Raw genomic sequence first — 23,791 nt, forward strand, 5'->3', positions numbered from 1 at the left:
GGGACTTCGTGCTGAGTGACAGGTAATGGGCGTGGCTTATTTGAGTGATTGATGGATGAGGAATGCAGCGGCCTGTTAGGCGTGGTTGCCGGATGGTGACGTGATGACGTCATCTTGTGGGCGGGGGTTCCCGGCCTGGTGATGGCGGCTCCCGCCGGGTTCAGCAGCTGAGAGGACACGGAGGAGCCGCCGGGCCCTGGTGAGAGTGGCCCCTGCACCGAGGGACGGGGCCCAGAGGTACGTGCTCCGCCTAGTGTGTACGAACAAGTCCCTGCGTGCTGCGGAGAGACGTCCCTGTACGTACAGCCTGTATATAGTGTCTGGTGTATACTGTATATACACTGCCCCCCCCTGTATACTGTATATACACTGCCCCCCCCTGTATACTGTATATACACTGCCCCCCCTGTATACTGTATATACACTGCCCCCCCTGTATACTGTATATACACTGCCCCCCCTGTATACTGTATATACACTGCCCCCCCTGTATACTGTATATACACTGCCCCCCCTGTATACTGTATATACACTGCCCCCCCTGTATACTGTATATACACTGCCCCCCCTGTATACTGTATATACACTGCCCCCCCTGTATACTGTATATACACTGCCCCCCCCTGTATACTGTATATACACTGCCCCCCCTGTATACTGTATATACACTGCCCCCCTGTATACTGTATATACACTGCCCCCCCCTGTATACCGTATATACACTGCCCCCCCTGTATACCGTATATACACTGCCCCCCCTGTATACTGTATATACACTGCCCCCCCCTGTATACTGTATATACACTGCCCCCCCCTGTATACTGTATATACACTGCCCCCCCTGTATACTGTATATACACTGCCCCCCCTGTATACTGTATATACACTGCCCCCCTGTATACCGTATATACACTGCCGCCCCCTGTATACCGTATATACACTGCCCCCCCCGTATACTGTATATACACTGCCCCCCCTGTATACTGTACATACACTGCCCCCCCCTGTATACTGTATATACACTGCCCCCCCCTGTATACTGTATATACACTGCCCCCCCCTGTATACTGTATATACACTGCCCCCCCCTGTATACTGTATATACACTGCCCCCCCCTGTATACTGTATATACACTGCCCCCCCCTGTTTACTGTATATACACTGCCCCCCCCTGTATACTGTATATACACTGCCCCCCCTGTATACTGTATATACACTGCCCCCCCCCCTGTATACTGTATATACACTGCCCCCCCCTGTATACTGTATATACACTGCCCCCCCTGTATATACACTGCCCCCCCCTGTATACTGTATATACACTGCCCCCCCTGTATACTGTATATACACTGCCCCCCCTGTATACTGTATATACACTGCCCCCCCCTGTATACTGTATATACACTGCCCCCCCTGTATACTGTATATACACTGCCCCCCCCTGTATACTGTATATACACTGCCCCCCCCGTATACTGTATATACACTGCCCCCCCCTGTATACTGTATATACACTGCCCCCCCCTGTATACTGTATATACACTGCCCCCCCCTGTATACTGTATATACACTGCCCCCCCTGTATACTGTATATACACTGCCCCCCCCTGTATACTGTATATACACTGCCCCCCCTGTATACTGTATATACACTGCCCCCCCTGTATACTGTATATACACTGCCCCCCCCTGTATACTGTATATACACTGCCGCCCCCTGTATACTGTATATACACTGCCGCCCCCTGTATACTGTATATACACTGCCGCCCCCTGTATACTGTATACACTGCCCCCCTGTATACTGTATACACTGCCCCCCTGTATACTGTATACACTGCCCCCCCCTGTATACTGTATATACGCTGCCCCCCCCTGTATACTGTATATACGCTGCCCCCCCTGTATACTGTATATACGCTGCCCCCCCTGTGTGCTGTATATACGCTGCCCCCCCCCTGTGTGCTGTATATACGCTGCCCCCCCTGTGTGCTGTATATACGCTGCCCCCCCCCTGTGTGCGGTATATACGCTGCCCCCCCCTGTGTGCTGTATATACGCTGCCCCCCCCTGTGTGCTGTATATACGCTGCCCCCCCCCGTGTGCTGTATATACGCTGCCCCCCCCGTGTGCTGTATATACGCTGCCCCCCCGTGTGCTGTATATACGCTGCCCCCCCGTGTGCTGTATATACGCTGCCCCCCCCCGTGTGCTGTATATACGCTGCCCCCCCCCTGTGTGCTGTATATACGCTGCCCCCCCCTGTGTGCTGTATATACGCTGCCCCCCCCTTGTAGGCTATGTGTACTCTGCCCCCCCCTTGTAGGCTATGTGTACTCTGCCCCCCCCCCCCCCTTGTAGGCTATGTGTACTCTGCCCCCCCCCTGTGTACTGTGTGTACGCTGCCCCACCTTGTATACTGTATGTACGCTGCCCCCCCCCCGTTTACTGTATGTACGCTGCGCCCCCCCCCCTTGTAGGCTATGTGTACTCTGCGCCCCGCCCTTTTACTGTATGTACTCTGCCCCCCCCTTTTACTGTATGTACACTGCCCCCCCCCCTGTACTGTATATACGCTGCCCCCCCCGTACTGTGTGTACACTGCCCCCCCCTGTACTGTGTGTACTCTGCGCCCCCCCCTGTACTGTGTGTACTCTGCGCCCCCCCGTGTACTGTATGTACGCTGCGGCCCCCCCTGTACTGTGTACTCTGCGCCCCCCCCTGTACTGTGTGTACTCTGCGCCCTACCCCGTGTACTGTATGTACGCTGCGGCCCCCCCTGTATACTGTGTGTACGCTGCCCCCCCCCCCCGTGTACTGTGTGTACTCTGCCCCCCCCCCTGTGTACTGTATGTACGCTGCCCCCCCTGTATACTGTATGTACGCTGCCCCCCCCGTACTGTGTGTACTCTGCCCCCCCCTGTATACTGTATGTACGCTGCCCCCCCTGTATACTGTATGTACGCTGCCCCCCCCTGTACTGTATGTACGCTGCCCCCCCGTACTGTATGTACGCTGCCCCCCCTGTATACTGTGTGTACTCTGCGCCCCCCCCTGTACTGTGTGTACTCTGCGCCCCCCCCCTGTACTGTGTGTACTCTGCGCCCCCCCCTGTACTGTGTGTACTCTGCGCCCCCCCCTGTACTGTGTGTACTCTGCGCCCCCCCCCCCCCCCCCGTGTACTGTATGTACGCTGCGGCCCCCCCTGTATACTGTATGTACGCTGCCCCCCCGTACTGTGTGTACTCTGCCCCCCCCTGTGTACTGTATGTACGCTGCCCCCCCTGTATACTGTATGTACGCTGCCCCCCCCGTACTGTGTGTACTCTGCCCCCCCCCACTGTGTACTGTATGTACGCTGCGGCCCCCCCGTATACTGTATGTACGCTGCCCCCCCCGTACTGTGTGTACTCTGCCCCCCCCTGTGTACTGTATGTACGCTGCCCCCCCTGTATACTGTATGTACGCTGCCCCCCCTGTATACTGTATGTACGCTGCCCCCCCTGTATACTGTATGTACGCTGCCCCCCCCTGTACTGTATGTACGCTGCAGCCCCCCCCTTGTAGGCTATGTGTACTCTGCGCCCCCCACCCTGTGTACTGTGTGTACGCTGCCTATACTATACTGCCCCTATATACTGTATATTATATATATACACCGTCATGGCCAAAAGTATTGGCACCCTTGAAATTGTTCCAGAAAAGGAAGTCTTTCTCCCAGAACATCATCACAATTTCACATCAAAAACCTCCCAAAATTGGCCGGACAAAATTTTTGGCGCCTTCAGCTTAAAGGAAACTTGTCAGCAGGATTGTGCTCAATCAACTCCAGGCTGCCGAGTCCTGTTGGGGCTGCTGCACTGATTAAGACGACAGCGGGGCTGATGGAATCCGTCTTGTGGCTGTTGTTTAATCCGTATTTGCAGTTTGGAGTTAATGAGATTCTCATGTTCCGGGGCGGGGCTGTGGGCGGGGTCTTTGGTGCTCTGGCCTCATTGTCCTCGGCCTCCTATGTTAGATACTGCTCTTGCGCAGTTAATGTCGTGCTCTTGCAGTGCGCAGCAGCCTCTATCGGCGACGCTTGCGCAGATTAAGAGCATCACTTGCAGAATAGATGCTACTGACTATACGCCGCCATCTTGCTGGAGTCTAATTCCTTTTTTGAAATGCTGCTGCAGGGAGATAATCTACAGGTCTCTTCTCCTCTTCCTGTTCTCCATGCTTAGGCCACGGCCCCACTATCAGTATTTGGTCAGTATTCGATCAGTATTTTTTTTCTCAGGAGTGGGAGCCAAAACCAGGAGTGGGTGATAACTGCAGAATAGGTGATTTGTTTCTATTCTACCTTTTCTCTGATTGTTTCTCAACTGGTTTTGACTCCCACTCCTGAGAAAAAACACTGACCGAAAACTGACCAAATACTGATAGTGGGGCCGTGTCCTTAGTGTGGAACACATAATGCAAAAATTGAGGCAACTTCTCCCCTTTTTATCAGGTTTCAGGTGGGATTTTCATATTGCCCACTCCTGTTACTTGCCACAGGTGAGTGTGAACGAGCATCACCTGCTGGAAACCAAGTTGTTTATCCACAATTTTAGAAAGGTGCCAACAATTGTGTCCAGCCCATTTTTGGGGTTTTGTGTGAAATTATGTCCAATTTGCCTTTTTTTTTTTTTCCTCCGTTTTTTTGTGGTGTTCCAGTTCACTCAAAGGAAATAAACATCTGTAATTGCAATAATTTTCTGGGAGAAAAATGTCATTTTCTGGAACCATTTCAAGGGTGCCAACACCCATGAATCTATACCACCTACAGTACAGACCAAAAGTTTGGACACACCTTCTCATTTAAAGATTTTTCTGTATTTTCATGACTATGAAAATTGTACATTCACACTGAAGGCATCAAAACTATGAATTACCACATGTGGAATTATATACTTAACAAAAAAGTGTGAAACAACTGAAAATATGTCTTATATTCTAGGTTCTTCACAGTAGCCACCTTTTGCTTTGATGACTGCTTTGCACACTCTTGGCATTCTCTTGATGAGCTTCAAGAGGTCGTCACCGGAAATGGTCTTCCAACAATCTTGAAGGAGTTCCCAGAGATGCTTAGCACTTGTTGGCCCTTTTGCCTTCACTCTGCGGTCCAGCTCACCCCAAACCATCTCGATTGGGTTCAGGTCTGGTGACTGTGGGGGCCAGGTCATCTGGCGTAGCCCCCCATCACTCTCCTTCTTGGTCAAATAGCCCTTACACAGCCTGGAGGTGTTTGGGGTTATTGTCCTGTTGAAAAATAAATGATGGTCCAACTAAACGCAAACCGGATGGAATAGCATGCCGCTGCAAGATGCTGTGGTAGCCATGCTGGTTCAGTACACGGACCCCCAGTAACACTAGTTGACACTTTAACATGACTCAAGGTAATCTTTACGCTTCATATTCTGCACTAGTCGTCTGTTGACTGATACATTAGATAGAAATAGGTTATATTTCACCTTTTGGACTCATTGCAGGATACTTAACACTGCTTAACAACAGGTTAAAGCAGTCTCTACTAGGAAGCTTTACATAGGTCGACTAGGATCCTCTGTGTTTCTACTTGTCATTGTGATGTATATTTTGTCACTTTGGTTATAGTGCCACTTCTGCTATTTCTCTCACTCCAAACCACTTTTTAACTGATTTTTCTCTGTTGTATATTTAATAAAATTTATTACTTTCTTACAAACTGATCCCACAGTTTGCTTTAATTTCCCCCAATCCCCAACTATATATTATATGCTGTATTTTCAGGCTGGTGAAATTGATCTGGGAATGCTGTGCTTTTTGGTCTTTTATACTGGTTCAGTATGCCTTCAATTTTGAATAAATCCCCAACAGTGTCACCAGCAAAGCCCCCCCACACCATCACACCTCCTCCTCCATGCTTCACGGTGGGAACCAGGCATGTAGAGTCCATCCATTCACCTTTTCTGCGTCGCACAAAGACACGGTGGTTGGAACCAAAGATCTCAAATTTGGACTCATCAGACCAAAGCACAGATTTCCACTGGTCTAATGCCCATTCCTTGTGTTCTTTAGCCCAAACAAGTCTCTTCTGCTTGTTGCCTGTCCTTAGCAGTGGTTTCCTAGCAGCTATTTTACCATGAAGGCCTGCTGCACAAAGTCTCCTCTTAACAGTTGTTGTAGAGATGTGTCTGCTGCTAGAACTCTGTGTGGCATTGACCTGGTCTCTAATCTGAGCTGCTGTTAACCTGCGATTTCTGAGGCTGGTGACTCGGATAAACTTATCCTCAGAAGCAGAGGTGACTCTTGGTCTTCCTTTCCTGGGGCGGTCCTCATGTGAGCCAGTTTCTTCGTAGCGCTTGATGGTTTTTGCAACTGCACTTGGGGACACTTTCAAAGTTTTCCCAATTTTTCAGACTGACTGACCTTCATTTCTTAAAGTAATGATGGCCACTCGTTTTTCTTTACTTAGCTGCTTTTTTGTTGCCATAATACAAATTCTAACAGTCTATTCAGTAGGACTATCAGCTGTGTATCCACGAGACTTCTGCACAACACAACTGATGGTCCCAACCCCATTTATAAGGCAAGAAATCCCACTTATTAAACCTGACAGGGCACACCTGTGAAGTGAAAACCATTTCCGGTGACTACCTCTTGAAGCTCATCAAGAGAATGCCAAGAGTGTGCAAAGCAGTCATCAAAGCAAAAGGTGGCTACTGTGAAGACCCTAGAATATAAGACATATTTTCAGTTGTTTCACACTTTTTTGTTAAGTATATAATTCCACATGTGGTAATTCATAGTTTTGACGCCTTCAGTGTGAATGTACAATTTTCATAGTCATGAAAATACAGAAAAATCTTTAAATGAGAAGGTGTGTCCAAACTTTTGGTCTGTACTGTATATATCATTTGTAATGGCCCTCTGCGCGCGTCGCCTGTGCCGCCACCTTTTGTGCTGTAATTTTTTCCTTGTTTTGCAGATTCCTTGCGCCTCCATTAGAGCAGCGGTGCTGGAGTCCATCCCACATGGTGGATGCCCCCCCCTCCGGCCATACACTGTGGTAGGAGAAGAGGCAGGTGGTGTTAGGACGATCGTCTGTGATGAGGTCGGTCGCCTGGACTGCCTGTGGACCCCAATAATTCTCTCTTGCTGTCGGTGCAGCGTGGACCCCCGGGGCCAGGTTGTCTCCTCGTGGCTGATGCTCGGCCCGCCAGTCCTGGCTCAGCCTTATTGTGGATCAGATTATTATAACACGTGAGACTCTCCGGAATAATGTGACGGCGAGAGACGGACACCAGGAGACCACGGTAAGGGCGCTGTGTAACGGTCCTCCCGGGACCACATCTCCCTCCATGATTACACTCAAGCTGCGCCGAGTGTCGGTAGTGGGCTGCACTGGTGATAGCTGTATGGCAGTATTATGTGCTGGGTGCTGTATGGCAGTATTATGTGCTGGGTGCTGTATGGCAGTATTATGTGCTGGGTGCTGTATGGCAGTATTATGTGCTGGGTGCTGTATGGCAGTATTATGTGCTGGGTGCTGTATGGCAGTATTATGTGCTGGGTGCTGTATGGCAGTATTATGTGCTGGGTGCTGTATGGCAGTATTATGTGCTGGGTGCTGTATGGCAGTATTGTGTGCTGGGTGCTGTATGGCAGTATTGTGAGCTGGGTGCTGTATGGCAGTATTGTGAGCTGGGTGCTGTATGGCAGTATTGTGTGCTGGGTGCTGTATGGCAGTATTGTGTGCTGGGTGCTGTATGGCAGTATTATGTGCTGGGTGCTGTATGGCAGTATTATGTGCTGGGTGCTGTATGGCAGTATTATGTGCTGGGTGCTGTATGGCAGTATTATGTGCTGGGTGCTGTATGGCAGTATTATGTGCTGGGTGCTGTATGGCAGTATTATGTGCTGGGTGCTGTATGGCAGTATTATGTGCTGGGTGCTGTATGGCAGTATTATGTGCTGTATGGCAGTATTATGTGCTGTATGGCAGTATTATGTGCTGTATGGCAGTATTATGTGCTGTATGGCAGTATTTTGTGCTGGGTGCTGTATGGCAGTATTATGTGCTGTATGGCAGTATTATGTGCTGTATGGCAGTATTATGTGCTGTATGGCAGTATTATGTGCTGTATGGCAGTATTATGTGCTGTATGGCAGTATTATGTGCTGTATGGCAGTATTATGTGCTGTATGGCAGTATTATGTGCTGTATGGCAGTATTATGTGCTGTATGGCAGTATTATGTGCTGTATGGCTGTATTATGTGCTGTATGGCTGTATTATGTGCTGTATGGCTGTATTATGTGCTGTATGGCTGTATTGTGAGCTGGGTGCTGTATGGCTGTATTATGTACTGGGTGCTGTATGGCAGTATTGTGAGCTGGGTGCTGTATGGCTGTATTGTGAGCTGGGTGCTGTATGGCTGTATTGTGAGCTGGGTGCTGTATGGCTGTATTATGTGCTGGGTGCTGTATGGCTGTATTATGTGCTGGGTGCTGTATGGCAGTGTTGTGAGCTGGGTGCTGTATGGCTGTGTTGCGTGCTGGCTGCTGTATGGCTGTGTTGCGTGCTGGCTGCTGTATGGCTGTGTTGCGTGCTGGCTGCTGTATGGCTGTGTTGCGTGCTGGCTGCTGTATGGCTGTGTTGCGTGCTGGCTGCTGTATGGCTGTATTGTGAGCTGGGTGCTGTATGGCTGTATTATGTGCTGGGTGCTGTATGGCTGTATTATGTGCTGGCTGCTGTATGGCTGTGTTGCGTGCTGGCTGCTGTATGGCTGTGTTGCGTGCTGGCTGCTGTATGGCTGTGTTGCGTGCTGGCTGCTGTATGGCTGTGTTGCGTGCTGGCTGCTGTGTTGCGTGCTGGCTGCTGTGTTGCGTGCTGGCTGCTGTGTTGCGTGCTGGCTGCTGTGTTGCGTGCTGGCTGCTGTGTTGCGTGCTGGCTGCTGTGTTGCGTGCTGGCTGCTGTGTTGCGTGCTGGCTGCTGTGTTGCGTGCTGGCTGCTGTGTTGCGTGCTGGCTGCTGTGTTGCGTGCTGGCTGCTGTGTTGCGTGCTGGCTGCTGTGTTGCGTGCTGGCTGCTGTATGGCTGTGTTGCGTGCTGGCTGCTGTGTTGCGTGCTGGCTGCTGTGTTGCGTGCTGGCTGCTGTGTTGCGTGCTGGCTGCTGTGTTGCGTGCTGGCTGCTGTATGGCTGTGTTATGAAGGCCTCCTGTGCACAGTATGGCGGCATTATACTTGTCTGTGTTTATTGGTTGCTGTTCTTCACTAATTCTTCTGCTGGCTGATAATCTGGCGCGTCTCCCGGACTCCGACTGTTGGACTTTGTGGAGCAAATTCTCTTTAAACAAACTTGTGTCTCCAGGACAGTAAACCGTGCAGGGTCAGACGGGCAGTGTTGTGTTGAGCCCACAGTGAGAGGGCGCCCGGGGGTAGAGCAGAGCCCCCCGAGATATGGCGTGAGGGCAGAGCAAGGCGCTGAGCCCCCCGGTATCAGGACGTGGTGAGCGCGCTGAGCCCCCGGTATCAGGACATGGTGAGCGCGCAGAGCTGGGCGCTGAGCCCCCGGTATCAAGACGTGGTGAGCGCGCAGAGCTGGGCGCTGAGCCCCCGGTATCAAGACGTGGTGAGCGCGCAGAGCTGGGCGCTGAGCCCCCGGTATCAAGACGTGGTGAGCGCGCAGAGCTGGGCGCTGAGCCCCCCGGTATCAGGACGTGGTGAGCGCGCAGAGCTGGGCGCTGAGCCCCCCGGTATCAGGACGTGGTGAGCGCGCAGAGCTGGGCGCTGAGCCCCCCGGTATCAGGACGTGGTGAGCGCGCAGAGCTGGGCGCTGAGCCCCCCGGTATCAGGACGTGGTGAGCGCGCAGAGCTGGGCGCTGAGCCCTCCGGTATCAGGACGTGGTGAGCGCGCAGAGCTGGGCGCTGAGCCCCCCGGTATCAGGACGTGGTGAGCGCGCAGAGCTGGGCGCTGAGCCCCCCGGTATCAGACGTGGTGAGCGCGCAGAGCTGGGCGCTGAGCCCCCCGGTATCAGGACGTGGTGAGCGCGCAGAGCTGGGCGCTGAGCCCCCCGGTATCAGGACGTGGTGAGCGCGCAGAGCTGGGCGCTGAGCCCCCCGGTATCAGGACGTGGTGAGCGCGCAGAGCTGGGCGCTGAGCCCCCCGGTATCAGGACGTGGTGAGCGCGCAGAGCTGGGCGCTGAGCCCTCCGGTATCAGGACGTGGTGAGCGCGCAGAGCTGGGCGCTGAGCCCCCCGGTATCAGGACGTGGTGAGCGCGCAGAGCTGGGCGCTGAGCCCCCCGGTATCAGACGTGGTGAGCGCGCAGAGCTGGGCGCTGAGCCCCCCGGTATCAGGACGTGGTGAGCGCGCAGAGCTGGGCGCTGAGCCCCCCGGTATCAGGACGTGGTGAGCGCGCAGAGCTGGGCGCTGAGCCCCCCGGTATCAGGACGTGGTGAGCGCGCAGAGCTGGGCGCTGAGCCCCCCGGTATCAGGACGTGGTGAGCGCGCAGAGCTGGGCGCTGAGCCCCCCGGTATCAGGACGTGGTGAGCGCGCAGAGCTGGGCGCTGAGCCCCCCGGTATCAGGACGTGGTGAGCGCGCAGAGCTGGGCGCTGAGCCCCCCGGTATCAGGACGTGGTGAGCGCGCGGAGCTGGGCGCTGAGCCCCCCGGTATCAGGACGTGGTGAGCGCGCGGAGCTGGGCGCTGAGCCCCCCGGTATCAGGACGTGGTGAGCGCGCGGAGCTGGGCGCTGAGCCCCCCGGTATCAGGACGTGGTGAGCGCGCGGAGCTGGGCGCTGAGCCCCCCGGTATCGGGACGTGGTGAGCGCGCGGAGCTGGGCGCTGAGCCCCTCGGTATTGGGACGTGGTGAGCGCGCAGAGCTGGGCGCTGAGCCCCCCGGTATCAGGACGTGGTGAGCGCGCAGAGCTGGGCGCTGAGCCCCCCGGTATCAGGACGTGGTGAGCGCGCGGAGCTCTGCAGTCTTCGCTTCGGCAGCTGATAAACAACCTGAAATATCCCGGTGTCATGTGACCGGTGTCATGTGACCGGCGCCACGTGACGGAGCTGAGTGATGGTCTGTAGCAGATGGCAGCATGAGTGACCCGAGTCCTGGGGAGAGCAGAGACCCCCGAGTCCTGGGGAGAGCAGAGACCCGCAGTCCAAAATGCCTTCTTGGGAAGAGTCCACTGACTGGGAGGGATTCAGTAACACGGTGGGGGTAGTGGTCCTCGCCCTCCTTGTGCTGCCCCTCCCCCGGTTTGTCACCTCCGCGCTCACTGATGGGTGCCGGCAGTGAGAATTGCTGTGGAATTTGTCAGCTGCCTCCACGTGCCGGCGGGGCGGTGTGCCTGCGGGGCGGTGTGCCAGCTGTGACACACACTTGTTATCAGGGCCGCTGCCGGTCTCTGCTTCACCTGTGCCCTGATCTGCAGGATACGTGGCGATGTGCAGCCGCAGCGTGGCGGTGCCCGTGCCTCCCCGCCGCCATCTATACATCCTGCTGAGGTCGGCAGTGAACACTCGGCGTACACGTCACACAGGTCACCCATCAGGATGCCCGCCGGGTACAATGCCCGGGTACAGGGACGGTCATCATCACAGGGAAGTGACTTCGGACCCCACATCCCACTGTCCGGGGATCTCCTGACACCACCAGGGTGTATACAAATATGCTGAGATGTGTGTATCACGGCGGCAGTTACAGGTACTTATTCCTCAGCTCCCTGAAAATGCGTCACTGAGGAATAAGGCTGTAGCGCCCCCCAGAGTCGGAAATTGTCTGGGGTCTCCGCTACCGGGGAATATGATCAGGGCGGGTTTTTATGGTCATCTGTCACGTGATCGCCGTTATTCATCGAACGGCAATCACGAGAAAAAAGGTCTGCGGTTTAGAATAATTTCTCTCTCCTCTGACATGATATACATCGGCTCTCCGGCATCTTGCCGCAGAAAAAAAATGGCGGACGCATACGCAGTCCGCCCTCTGACATCTGCCTGCCGATGCCCGGCAACAGCAGGGAATTTTCCCTATTGCTTCATTATGATCTCTTTTGATAAACCAAATCACAATGATCTGAATAATAAATCAAACCCCCTTTTGCCCCCCCCTTAGGTAAATAAAATTTATAAAATAAAAAACTATGTATTTTGTTCAAATTAGCCCACGTTTGGGGTTGGGGTTAGCCCAGGGTTGGGGTTAGCCCACGTTTGGGGTTGGGGTTAGCCCAGGATTGGGATTGGGATTAGCCCAGGGTTGGGGTTGGGGTTAGCCCAGGGTTGGGGATAGCCCAGGATTGGGATTGGGATTAGCCCAGGGTTGGGGTTAGCCCAGGGTTGGAGTTGGGGTTAGCCCAGGGTTGGGGATAGCCCAGGGTTGGGGTTAGCCCAGGGTTGGGGATTAGCTCGGGGTTGGGTTTAGCCCAGGGTTGGAGTTGGGGTTGGCCCAGGGTTGGGGTTAGCCCAGGGTTGGAGTTGGGGTTGGCCCAGGGTTGGGGTTAGCCCGGGGTTGGCCCAGGGTTGGGGTTAGCCCGGGGTTGGCCCAGGGTTGGGGTTAGCCCGGGGTTGGCCCAGGGTTGGGGTTAGCCCGGGGTTGGCCCAGGGTTGGGGTTAGCCCGGGGTTGGCCCAGGGTTGGGGTTAGCCCGGGGTTGGCCCAGGGTTGGGGTTAGCCCGGGGTTGGCCCAGGGTTGGGGTTAGCCCGGGGTTGGCCCAGGGTTGGGGTTAGCCCGGGGTTGGCCCAGGGTTGGGATTTTTTCAAAAGTAAAGAAAAAAAAAATGGTGACTATATGGCTACTTGAGTTTGCATCGGGTGCTCGAGTCTCCGCCCCATATGCTTCGTGGCCAAATAAAGCACTGGGATTGCCTGCCATGCATGAGCGATCCCCGCATGTTTTTTTGGGGTGTCTAATAACCGTGAAACATGTGGGGGGGACTCGAGCAGGTCACTCGAGCACCCGCGATACATGGTGCATACCTGAGTACCCGATGCAAACTCCAGTAGCGAGCACTTGCGCTCAAGACTAATGACAACTTATTCAATATGATGACCTAATGTTATAAAATTCTGTGTCGTACCTCTGGGTTCAAAATGTTCACTATACCCCTTAATAAAATCCTTGAGGGGTCTAGTTTTCTAAATGGTGTCACTTGTGGTGGGTTTCCACTGTTTAGACACATCAGGGGCTCTCCAAACGCAACATGGCGTCCGCTAATTATTCAAGCAAATTTTACATTCAAAAAGTCAAATAGCGCTCCTTCCCTTCTGAGCCCTGCCGTGCGCCCAAACAGTGGTTTTCCCCCACATATGGGGTATCGGTGTGCTCGGGAGGAATTGCACAACAAAATTTGTGGCCCATTTTCTCTTGTTATCTTTGAGAAAATTAAAAATTTGGGGCCTGAAGTAAAATTTGTGTGAAAAAGTTAAATGTTCATTTTTTCCTTCCTCGTTGCTTCAGTTCCTGTGAAGCACCTGAAGGGTTAATAAAGTTCTTGAATGTGGTTTTGAGAACCTTGAGGGGTGCAGTTTTTAGAATGGTGTCACTTTTGGGTATTTTCTGTTATAAAGGCCCCTCAAAGTGACTTCAAATGTGATGTGGTCCCTAAAAAAATGGTTTTGTAAGTTTTGTTGTAAAAATGAGAAATCGCTGGTCAACTTTTAACCCTTATAACTTCCTAATAAAATAAAATGTTGGTTCCAAAATTGTGCTGATGTAAAGTAGACATGTGGGAAATGTTATTTATTAACTATTTGTGTGACATATCTCTCTGATTTAAGGGCATAAAGATTAAAATTTTGAAAATTGTGAAATTTTCTACATTTTTGCCAAGTTTCCAAGTTTTTCACAAATCAACATAAGTCGTATCGAAAAACTTTTACCACAATCATAAAGTACAATATGTCACAAAAAAACAACCTCAGAATCAGTGGGATCCGTTCAAGCTTCAGAGTGATTACCTCAAAGTGACAGCGGTCAGAATTGTAAAACTTGGCCCCGTCATTAAAGGGGTATTCCCATCTCCAAGATCCTACCCCAATATGTAGTAGGTGTAATAATAATAATATTAGCAAATATCTGACATTATAAATGTAGTATAGTTTTTCTGATTTGCTATGTCTCTTTCCTCATGTGCAGGCATCGCAGGACCTTAGGTATCTATGGTTATGACTACTGATATATTGACAGTTAGTTAGCTAGTTGCCAGTGGTCGTAGCCATGGATACATAAGGTCCTGCGATGCCTGCACATGAGGAAAGAGACATAGCAAATCAGAAAAACTATACTACATTTATAATGTCAGATATTTGCTAATATTATTAATATTACACCTACTACATATTGGGATAGGATCTTGGAGATGGGAATATCCCTTTTAAGTACATTATTGGCTCCGTCCTTAAGGGGTATATTACACCTCCACCCTGTATACACGCAGTACATGCATGTATATGGGAGTGCGGGGGAGCAATGCATGCATGTATATGGGAGTGCGGGGGAGCAATGCATGCATGTATATAGGAGTGCGGGGGAGCAGTACATGCATGTATATGGGAGTGCGGGGGAGCAGTACATGCATGTATATGGGAGTGCGGGGGAGCAGTACATGCATGTATATGGGAGTGCGGGGGAGCAGTACATGCATGTATATGGGAGTGCGGGGGAGCAGTACATGCATGTATATGGGAGTGCGGGGGAGCAGTACATGCATGTATATGGGAGTGCGGGGGAGCAGGACATGCATGTATATGGGAGTGCGGGGGAGCAGTACATGCATGTATATGGGAGTGCGGGGGAGCAGGACATGCATGTATATGGGAGTGCGGGGGAGCAGTACATGCATGTATATGGGAGTGCGGGGGAGCAGTACATGCATGTATATGGGAGTGCGGGGGAGCAGTACATGCATGTATATGGGAGTGCGGGGGAGCAGTACATGCATGTATATGGGAGTGCGGGGGAGCAGTACATGCATGTATATGGGAGTGCGGGGGAGCAGTACATGCATGTATATGGGAGTGCGGGGGAGCAGGACATGCATGTATATGGGAGTGCGGGGGAGCAGTACATGCATGTATATGGGAGTACGGGGGAGCAATGCATGCATGTATATAGGAGTGCGGGGGAGCAGTACATGCATGTATATAGGAGTGCGGGGGAGCAGTACATGCATGTATATGGGAGTGTGGGGGAGCAGTACATGCATGTATATAGGAGTGTGGGGGAGCAATACATGCATGTATATAGGAGTGTGGGGGAGCAGTACATGCATGTATATAGGAGTGTGGGGGAGCAGTACATGCATGTATATGGGAGTGCGGGGGAGCAGTACATGCATGTATATGGGAGTGTGGGGGAGCAGTACATGCATGTATATGGGAGTGTGGGGGAGCAGTACATGCATGTATATGGGAGTGTGGGGGAGCAGTACATGTATATGGGAGTGTGGGGGAGCAGTACATGCATGTATATGGGAGTGTGGGGGAGCAGTACATGCATGTATATGGGAGTGTGGGGGAGCAGTACATGCATGTATATGGGAGTGCGGGGGAGCAGTACATGCATGTATATGGGAGTGTGGGGGAGCAGTACATGCATGTATATGGGAGTGTGGGGGAGCAGTACATGCATGTATATGGGAGTGTGGGGGAGCAGTACATGCATGTATATAGGAGTGCGGGGGAGCAGTACATGTATATGGGAGTGTGGGGGAGCAGTACATGCATGTATATGGGAGTGTGGGGGAGCAGTACATGCATGTATATAGGAGTGCGGGGGAGCAGTACATGCATGTATATGGGAGTGTGGGGGAGCAGTACATGCATGTATATGGGAGTGTGGGGGAGCAGTACATGTATATGGGAGTGTGGGGGAGCAGTACATGCATGTATATGGGAGTGTGGGGGAGCAGTACATGCATGTATATGGGAGTGTGGGGGAGCAGTACATGCATGTATATAGGAGTGCGGGGGAGCAGTACATGCATGTATATAGGAGTGCGGGGGAGCAGTACATGCATGTATATAGGAGTGCGGGGGAGCAGTACATGCATGTATATAGGAGTGCGGGGGAGCAGTACATGCATGTATATAGGAGTGCGGGGGAGCAGTACATGCATGTATATAGGAGTGCGGGGGAGCAGTACATGCATGTATATAGGAGTGCGGGGGAGCAGTACATGCATGTATATAGGAGTGCGGGGGAGCAGTACATGCATGTATATAGGAGTGCGGGGGAGCAGTACATGCATGTATATAGGAGTGCGGGGGAGCAGTACATGCATGTATATGGGAGTGCGGGGGAGCAGTACATGCATGTATATGGGAGTGCGGGGGAGCAGTACATGCATGTATATGGGAGTGCGGGGGAGCAGTACATGCATGTATATGGGAGTGCGGGGGAGCAGTACATGCATGTATATGGGAGTGCGGGGGAGCAGTACATGCATGTATATGGGAGTGCGGGGGAGCAGTACATGCATGTATATGGGAGTGCGGGGGAGCAGTACATGCATGTATATGGGAGTGCGGGGGAGCAGTACATGCATGTATATGGGAGTGCGGGGGAGCAGTACATGTTTTACACCTCTATTGTACATGGGGTATACAGGTGTGCTGGGGCGGTATATAGGTGTATATGGGTGTGCTGGGGCGGTATATAGGCGTATACGGGTGTGCTGGGGTGGTATATAGGTGTATAAAAATATGATGGGCGGTATATAGGTACATACAGGTGTTCTGTTGTGGTATCTAGGTACGTGCGGGTGTGCCGGGGCGGTATATACAGGTGTGTGTGGACAGTGTACAGGTGCAGTTTGTGCGGGTATATTACACGTTACGGGCAGGCAGTGCGCCTCCCTGGTTCTCGGCGGCCTCCCTGGGTCTCGGCGGCCTCCCTGGGTCTCGGCGGCCTCCCTGGTTCTCGGCGGCCTCCCTGGTTCTCGGCGGCCTCCCTGGTTCTCGGCGGCCTCCCTGGGTCTCGGCGGCCTCCCTGGGTCTCGGCGGCCTCCCTGGGTCTCGGCGGTCTCCTCTCGTGCTGCACTTTCTTCAGATGCTTGCGAGCCCTTTCCTCCGTTCCGGCGGTGATTAACCCCCTGTGCTCCTGGCCTGGGATCGCTCCAACATTCCTGTACGGGAGGAGACGCCGGAAGGATATACCGGATAATGTGCTTGTGTCGGCCGTCCTGGAGGGAGTGTGCCCTCTGCGCCTCACCCTGCACTGAAATAACATGGCACCGATACCGAGGCGCTGCCCCATGCCCACATATACCAAGTCACCTGACCATAGCCATCCAGACACTAAGAGCGCCGCACACGCATTGTCCTAGAGGTGCGGTGCCCTAGAGGGGCTGGGCCGGGCGCGCTGTGTCCGAGAGTGGCTGTGCCGGGGATTCGAGCCATGGTTCTGTGACCCGCAGCCGCTGACGTCCTTCTTTCTCTGCAGATTTGCCTTTGGTTCGGGTGAAACCATATTACGATGTCCGGAGCCTCGGTGAAAGTCGCCGTCCGCGTGCGGCCCTTCAACGCCAGGGAAATCTCCCATGATGCCAAGTGTGTGATTCAGATGCAGGGAAACAGCACATGTGAGCGGCTTTTTCCCGTTTTGCTTGTTGTTACCTGACGCTCCTCATCCTCGTGGGTCACTGCCCCTTTAAGAGCTTTTACGGCCCCCGATCACTTTTTACCTTTTCATTCCAGGTATCTCGAACCCCAAACTGCCCAAAGATGTCGCCAAGAGCTTCACCTTCGACTACTCGTACTGGTCGCACACCACGGTGAGGCGCGCGTCAGGGGGAGGCGCCATTACTGCTGCTGGCGCTCCGAGACTGCACACAGGCAATACGGTGTGCCCGCTCGTCTGCACCGTGTGATAATGCTCCTCGCCTCCTTCATGCAGGAAGAAGACACAAACTTTGCATCTCAGCAGAAGGTCTACAAGGACATCGGCGAGGAGATGCTGCTGCACGCGTTCGAAGGGTATAATGTCTGTATATTCGCCTACGGACAGACTGGGGCCGGGAAATCCTACACCATGATGGGCAAACCAGAACCGGAGCAACATGGGATTATCCCCCAGGTATGGAGGTGATGACGTCACGGGGTACAGGGGCTGTATGGGATTATCCCCCAGGTATGGAGGTGATGACGTCACGGGGTACAGGGGCAGTATGGGATTATCCCCCAGGTATGGAGGTGATGACATCACGGGGTACAGGGGCAGTATGGGATTATCCCCCAGGTATGGAGGTGATGACATCACTGGGTACAGGGGCAGTATGGGATTATCCCCCAGGTATGGAGGTGATGACGTCACGGGGTACAGGGGCATTATGGGAGTACAGGGGTAGTATGGGATTATCCCCCAGGTATGAAGGTGATGACATCACTGGGTACAGGGGTAGTATGGGATTATCCCCCAGGTATGGAGGTGATGACATCACTGGGTACAGGGGTAGTATGGGATTATCCCCCAGGTATGGAGGTGATGACGTCACTGGGTACAGGGGTAGTATGGGATTATCCCCCAGGTATGGAGGTGATGACGTCACGGGGTACAGGGGCAGTATGGGATTATCCCCCAGGTATGGAGGTGATGACGTCACTGGGTACAGGGGTAGTATGGGATTATCCCCCAGGTATGGAGGTGATGACATCACTGGGTACAGGGGTAGTATGGGATTATCCCGCAGGTATGGAGGTGATGACATCACTGGGTACAGGGGCAGTATGGGATTATCCCCCAGGTATGAAGGTGATGACATCACTGGGTACAGGGGTAGTATGGGATTATTCCCCAGGTATGAAGTGATGACATCACTGGGTACAGGGGTAGTATGGGATTATCCCCTAGGTATGGAGGTGATGGCATCACTGGGTACAGGGGTAGTATGGGAGTACAGGGGTAGTATGGGATTATCCCCCAGGTATGGAGGTGATGACATCACTGGATACAGGGGTAGTATGGGATTATCCCCCAGGTATGAAGGTGATAACATCACAGGGTACAGGGGTAGTATGGGATTATCCCCCAGGTATGGAGGTGATGACATCACTGGGTACAGGGGCAGTATGGGATTATCCCCCAGGTATGGAGGTGATGACATCACTGGGTACAGGGGTGGCAGTATGGGATTATGCCCCCAGGTATGGAGGTGATGACATCACAGGGTACAGGGGCAGTATGGGATTATCCCCCAGGTATGGAGGTGATGGCATCACTGGGTACCGGGGTGGCAGTATGGGATTATGCCCCCAGGTATGGAGGTGATGACATCATGGGGTACAGGGGTAGTATGGGATTATCCCCCAGGTATGGAGGTGATGACATCACTGGGTACAGGGGCAGTATGGGATTATGCCCCCAGGTATGGAGGTGATGACATCATGGGGTACAGGGGTAGTATGGGATTATCCCGCAGGTATGGAGGTGATGACATCACTGGGTACAGGGGTAGTATGGGATTATCCCCCAGGTATGGAGGTGATGGCATCACTGGGTACAGGGGCTGTATGGGATTATCCCCCAGGTATGGAGGTGATGGCATCACTGGGTACAGGGGCTGTATGGGAATATCCCCCAGGTATGGAGATGATGACATCATGGGGTACAGGGGCTGTATGGGATTATCCCCCAGGTATGGAGGTGATAACATCACAGGGTACAGGGGTAGTATGGGATTATCCCCCAGGTATGGAGGTGATGACATCACTGGGTACAGGGGCAGTATGGGATTATCCCCCAGGTATGGAGGTGATGACATCACTGGGTACAGGGGTGGCAGTATGGGATTATGCCCCCAGGTATGGAGGTGATGACATCACAGGGTACAGGGGCAGTATGGGATTATCCCCCAGGTATGGAGGTGATGGCATCACTGGGTACCGGGGTGGCAGTATGGGATTATGCCCCCAGGTATGGAGGTGATGACATCATGGGGTACAGGGGTAGTATGGGATTATCCCCCAGGTATGGAGGTGATGACATCACTGGGTACAGGGGCAGTATGGGATTATGCCCCCAGGTATGGAGGTGATGACATCATGGGGTACAGGGGTAGTATGGGATTATCCCGCAGGTATGGAGGTGATGACATCACTGGGTACAGGGGTAGTATGGGATTATCCCCCAGGTATGGAGGTGATGGCATCACTGGGTACAGGGGCTGTATGGGATTATCCCCCAGGTATGGAGGTGATGGCATCACTGGGTACAGGGGCTGTATGGGAATATCCCCCAGGTATGGAGATGATGACATCATGGGGTACAGGGGCTGTATGGGATTATCCCCCAGGTATGGAGGTGATGACATCATGGGGTACAGGGGCTGTATGGGATTATCCCCCAGGTATGGAGGTGATGACATCACTGGGTACAGGGGCAGTATGGGATTATCCCCCAGGTATGGAGGTGATGGCATCACTGGGTACAGGGGCTGTATGGGATTATCCCCCAGGTATGGAGGTGATGACATCATGGGGTACAGGGGCTGTATGGGATTATCCCCCAGGTATGGAGGTGATGACATCACTGGGTACAGGGGCAGTATGGGATTATCCCCCAGGTATGGAGGTGATGGCATCACTGGGTACAGGGGCAGTATGGGATTATCCCCCAGGTATGGAGGTGATGGCATCACTGGGTACAGGGGTAGTATGGGATTATCCCCCAGGTATGGAGGTGATGGCATCACTGGGTACAGGGGCAGTATGGGATTATCCCCCAGGTATGGAGGTGATGACATCACTGAGTACAGGGGCAGTATGGGATTATCCCCCAGGTATGGAGGTGATGACATCATGGGGTACAGGGGCAGTATGGGATTATCCCGCAGGTATGGAGGTGATGACATCACTGGGTACAGGGGCAGTATGGGATTATCCCCCAGGTATGGAGGTGATGACATCATTGGGTACAGGGGCAGTATGGGATTATCCCGCAGGTATGGAGGTGATGACATCACTGGGTACAGGGGCAGTATGGGATTATCCCCCAGGTATGGAGGCGATGACATCATGGGGTACAGGGGTAGTATGGGATTATCCCGCAGGTATGGAGGTGATGACATCACTGGGTACAGGGGTAGTATGGGATTATGCCCCCAGGTATGGAGGTGATGACATCACAGGGTACAGGGGTAGTATGGGATTATCCCCCAGGTATGGAGGTGATGACATCACAGGGTACAGGGGCAGTATGGGATTATCCCCCAGGTAATGGAGGTGATGACATCACAGGGTACAGGGGCTGTATGGGATTATCCCCCAGGTATGGAGGTGATGACATCACAGGGTACAGGGGCAGTATGGGATTATCCCCCAGGTATGGAGGTGATGACGTCACTGGGTACAGGGGTAGTATGGAATTATGCCCCCAGGTATGGAGGTGATGGCATCACTGGGTACAGGGGCAGTATGGGATTATCCCCCAGGTATGGAGGTGATGGCATCACTGGGTACAGGGGTAGTATGGGATTATCCCCCAGGTATGGAGGTGATGACATCACTGGGTACAGGGGTAGTATGGGATTATCCCCCAGGTATGGAGGTGATGGCATCACTGGGAACTGGGGCAGTATGGGATTATCACCCAGGTATGGAGGTGATGGCATCACTGAGTACAGGGGCAGTATGGGATTATCCCCCAGGTATGGAGGTTATGACATCATGGGGTACAGGGGCAGTATGGGATTATCCCGCATGTATCGAGGTGATGGCATCACTGGGTACAGGGGCAGTATGGGAGTACAGGGGTAGTATGGGATTATCCCCCAGGTATGGAGGTGATGACATCACTGGATACAGGGGTAGTATGGGATTATCCCCCAGGTATGAAGGTGATAACATCACAGGGTACAGGGGTAGTATGGGATTATCCCCCAGGTATGGAGGTGATGACATCACTGGGTACAGGGGCAGTATGGGATTATCCCCCAGGTATGGAGGTGATGACATCACTGGGTACAGGGGTGGCAGTATGGGATTATGCCCCCAGGTATGGAGGTGATGACATCACAGGGTACAGGGGCAGTATGGGATTATCCCCCAGGTATGGAGGTGATGGCATCACTGGGTACCGGGGTGGCAGTATGGGATTATGCCCCCAGGTATGGAGGTGATGACATCATGGGGTACAGGGGTAGTATGGGATTATCCCCCAGGTATGGAGGTGATGACATCACTGGGTACAGGGGCAGTATGGGATTATGCCCCCAGGTATGGAGGTGATGACATCATGGGGTACAGGGGTAGTATGGGATTATCCCGCAGGTATGGAGGTGATGACATCACTGGGTACAGGGGTAGTATGGGATTATCCCCCAGGTATGGAGGTGATGGCATCACTGGGTACAGGGGCTGTATGGGATTATCCCCCAGGTATGGAGGTGATGGCATCACTGGGTACAGGGGCTGTATGGGAATATCCCCCAGGTATGGAGATGATGACATCATGGGGTACAGGGGCTGTATGGGATTATCCCCCAGGTATGGAGGTGATGACATCATGGGGTACAGGGGCTGTATGGGATTATCCCCCAGGTATGGAGGTGATGACATCACTGGGTACAGGGGCAGTATGGGATTATCCCCCAGGTATGGAGGTGATGGCATCACTGGGTACAGGGGCTGTATGGGATTATCCCCCAGGTATGGAGGTGATGACATCATGGGGTACAGGGGCTGTATGGGATTATCCCCCAGGTATGGAGGTGATGACATCACTGGGTACAGGGGCAGTATGGGATTATCCCCCAGGTATGGAGGTGATGGCATCACTGGGTACAGGGGCAGTATGGGATTATCCCCCAGGTATGGAGGTGATGGCATCACTGGGTACAGGGGTAGTATGGGATTATCCCCCAGGTATGGAGGTGATGGCATCACTGGGTACAGGGGCAGTATGGGATTATCCCCCAGGTATGGAGGTGATGACATCACTGAGTACAGGGGCAGTATGGGATTATCCCCCAGGTATGGAGGTGATGACATCATGGGGTACAGGGGCAGTATGGGATTATCCCGCAGGTATGGAGGTGATGACATCACTGGGTACAGGGGCAGTATGGGATTATCCCCCAGGTATGGAGGTGATGACATCATTGGGTACAGGGGCAGTATGGGATTATCCCGCAGGTATGGAGGTGATGACATCACTGGGTACAGGGGCAGTATGGGATTATCCCCCAGGTATGGAGGCGATGACATCATGGGGTACAGGGGTAGTATGGGATTATCCCGCAGGTATGGAGGTGATGACATCACTGGGTACAGGGGTAGTATGGGATTATGCCCCCAGGTATGGAGGTGATGACATCACAGGGTACAGGGGTAGTATGGGATTATCCCCCAGGTATGGAGGTGATGACATCACAGGGTACAGGGGCAGTATGGGATTATCCCCCAGGTAATGGAGGTGATGACATCACAGGGTACAGGGGCAGTATGGGATTATCCCCCAGGTATGGAGGTGATGACATCACAGGGTACAGGGGCAGTATGGGATTATCCCCCAGGTATGGAGGTGATGACGTCACTGGGTACAGGGGTAGTATGGAATTATGCCCCCAGGTATGGAGGTGATGGCATCACTGGGTACAGGGGCAGTATGGGATTATCCCCCAGGTATGGAGGTGATGGCATCACTGGGTACAGGGGTAGTATGGGATTATCCCCCAGGTATGGAGGTGATGACATCACTGGGTACAGGGGTAGTATGGGATTATCCCCCAGGTATGGAGGTGATGGCATCACTGGGAACTGGGGCAGTATGGGATTATCACCCAGGTATG

The 23,791-nt window shown here is 53.1% G+C and overlaps 1 protein-coding gene across 1 annotated transcript in view; it reads left to right on the forward strand.

Moving 5' to 3' along the window:
• Positions 1–77: 77 nt before the first annotated feature.
• The window catches only part of KIF1C (kinesin family member 1C), a 40,061-nt gene continuing 16,347 nt past the window's right edge, over positions 78–23,791 (forward strand). Inside the window, exons 1-5 of the mRNA XM_073654559.1 lie at positions 78–237; positions 6,996–7,323; positions 17,449–17,587; positions 17,703–17,779; positions 17,902–18,081. Coding sequence (XP_073510660.1) covers positions 17,482–17,587; positions 17,703–17,779; positions 17,902–18,081 — 363 coding nt within the window. The 5' untranslated portion in view covers positions 78–237; positions 6,996–7,323; positions 17,449–17,481. The remainder of the gene's footprint in view (positions 238–6,995; positions 7,324–17,448; positions 17,588–17,702; positions 17,780–17,901; positions 18,082–23,791) is intronic.

The sequence above is a fragment of the Phyllobates terribilis genome, unplaced genomic scaffold, assembly GCF_046119375.1.
Source record: "Phyllobates terribilis strain yellow unplaced genomic scaffold, ASM4611937v1 Scaffold_11__3_contigs__length_659146591, whole genome shotgun sequence".
In the NCBI taxonomy this organism is placed as follows: Eukaryota; Metazoa; Chordata; class Amphibia; order Anura; family Dendrobatidae; genus Phyllobates; species Phyllobates terribilis.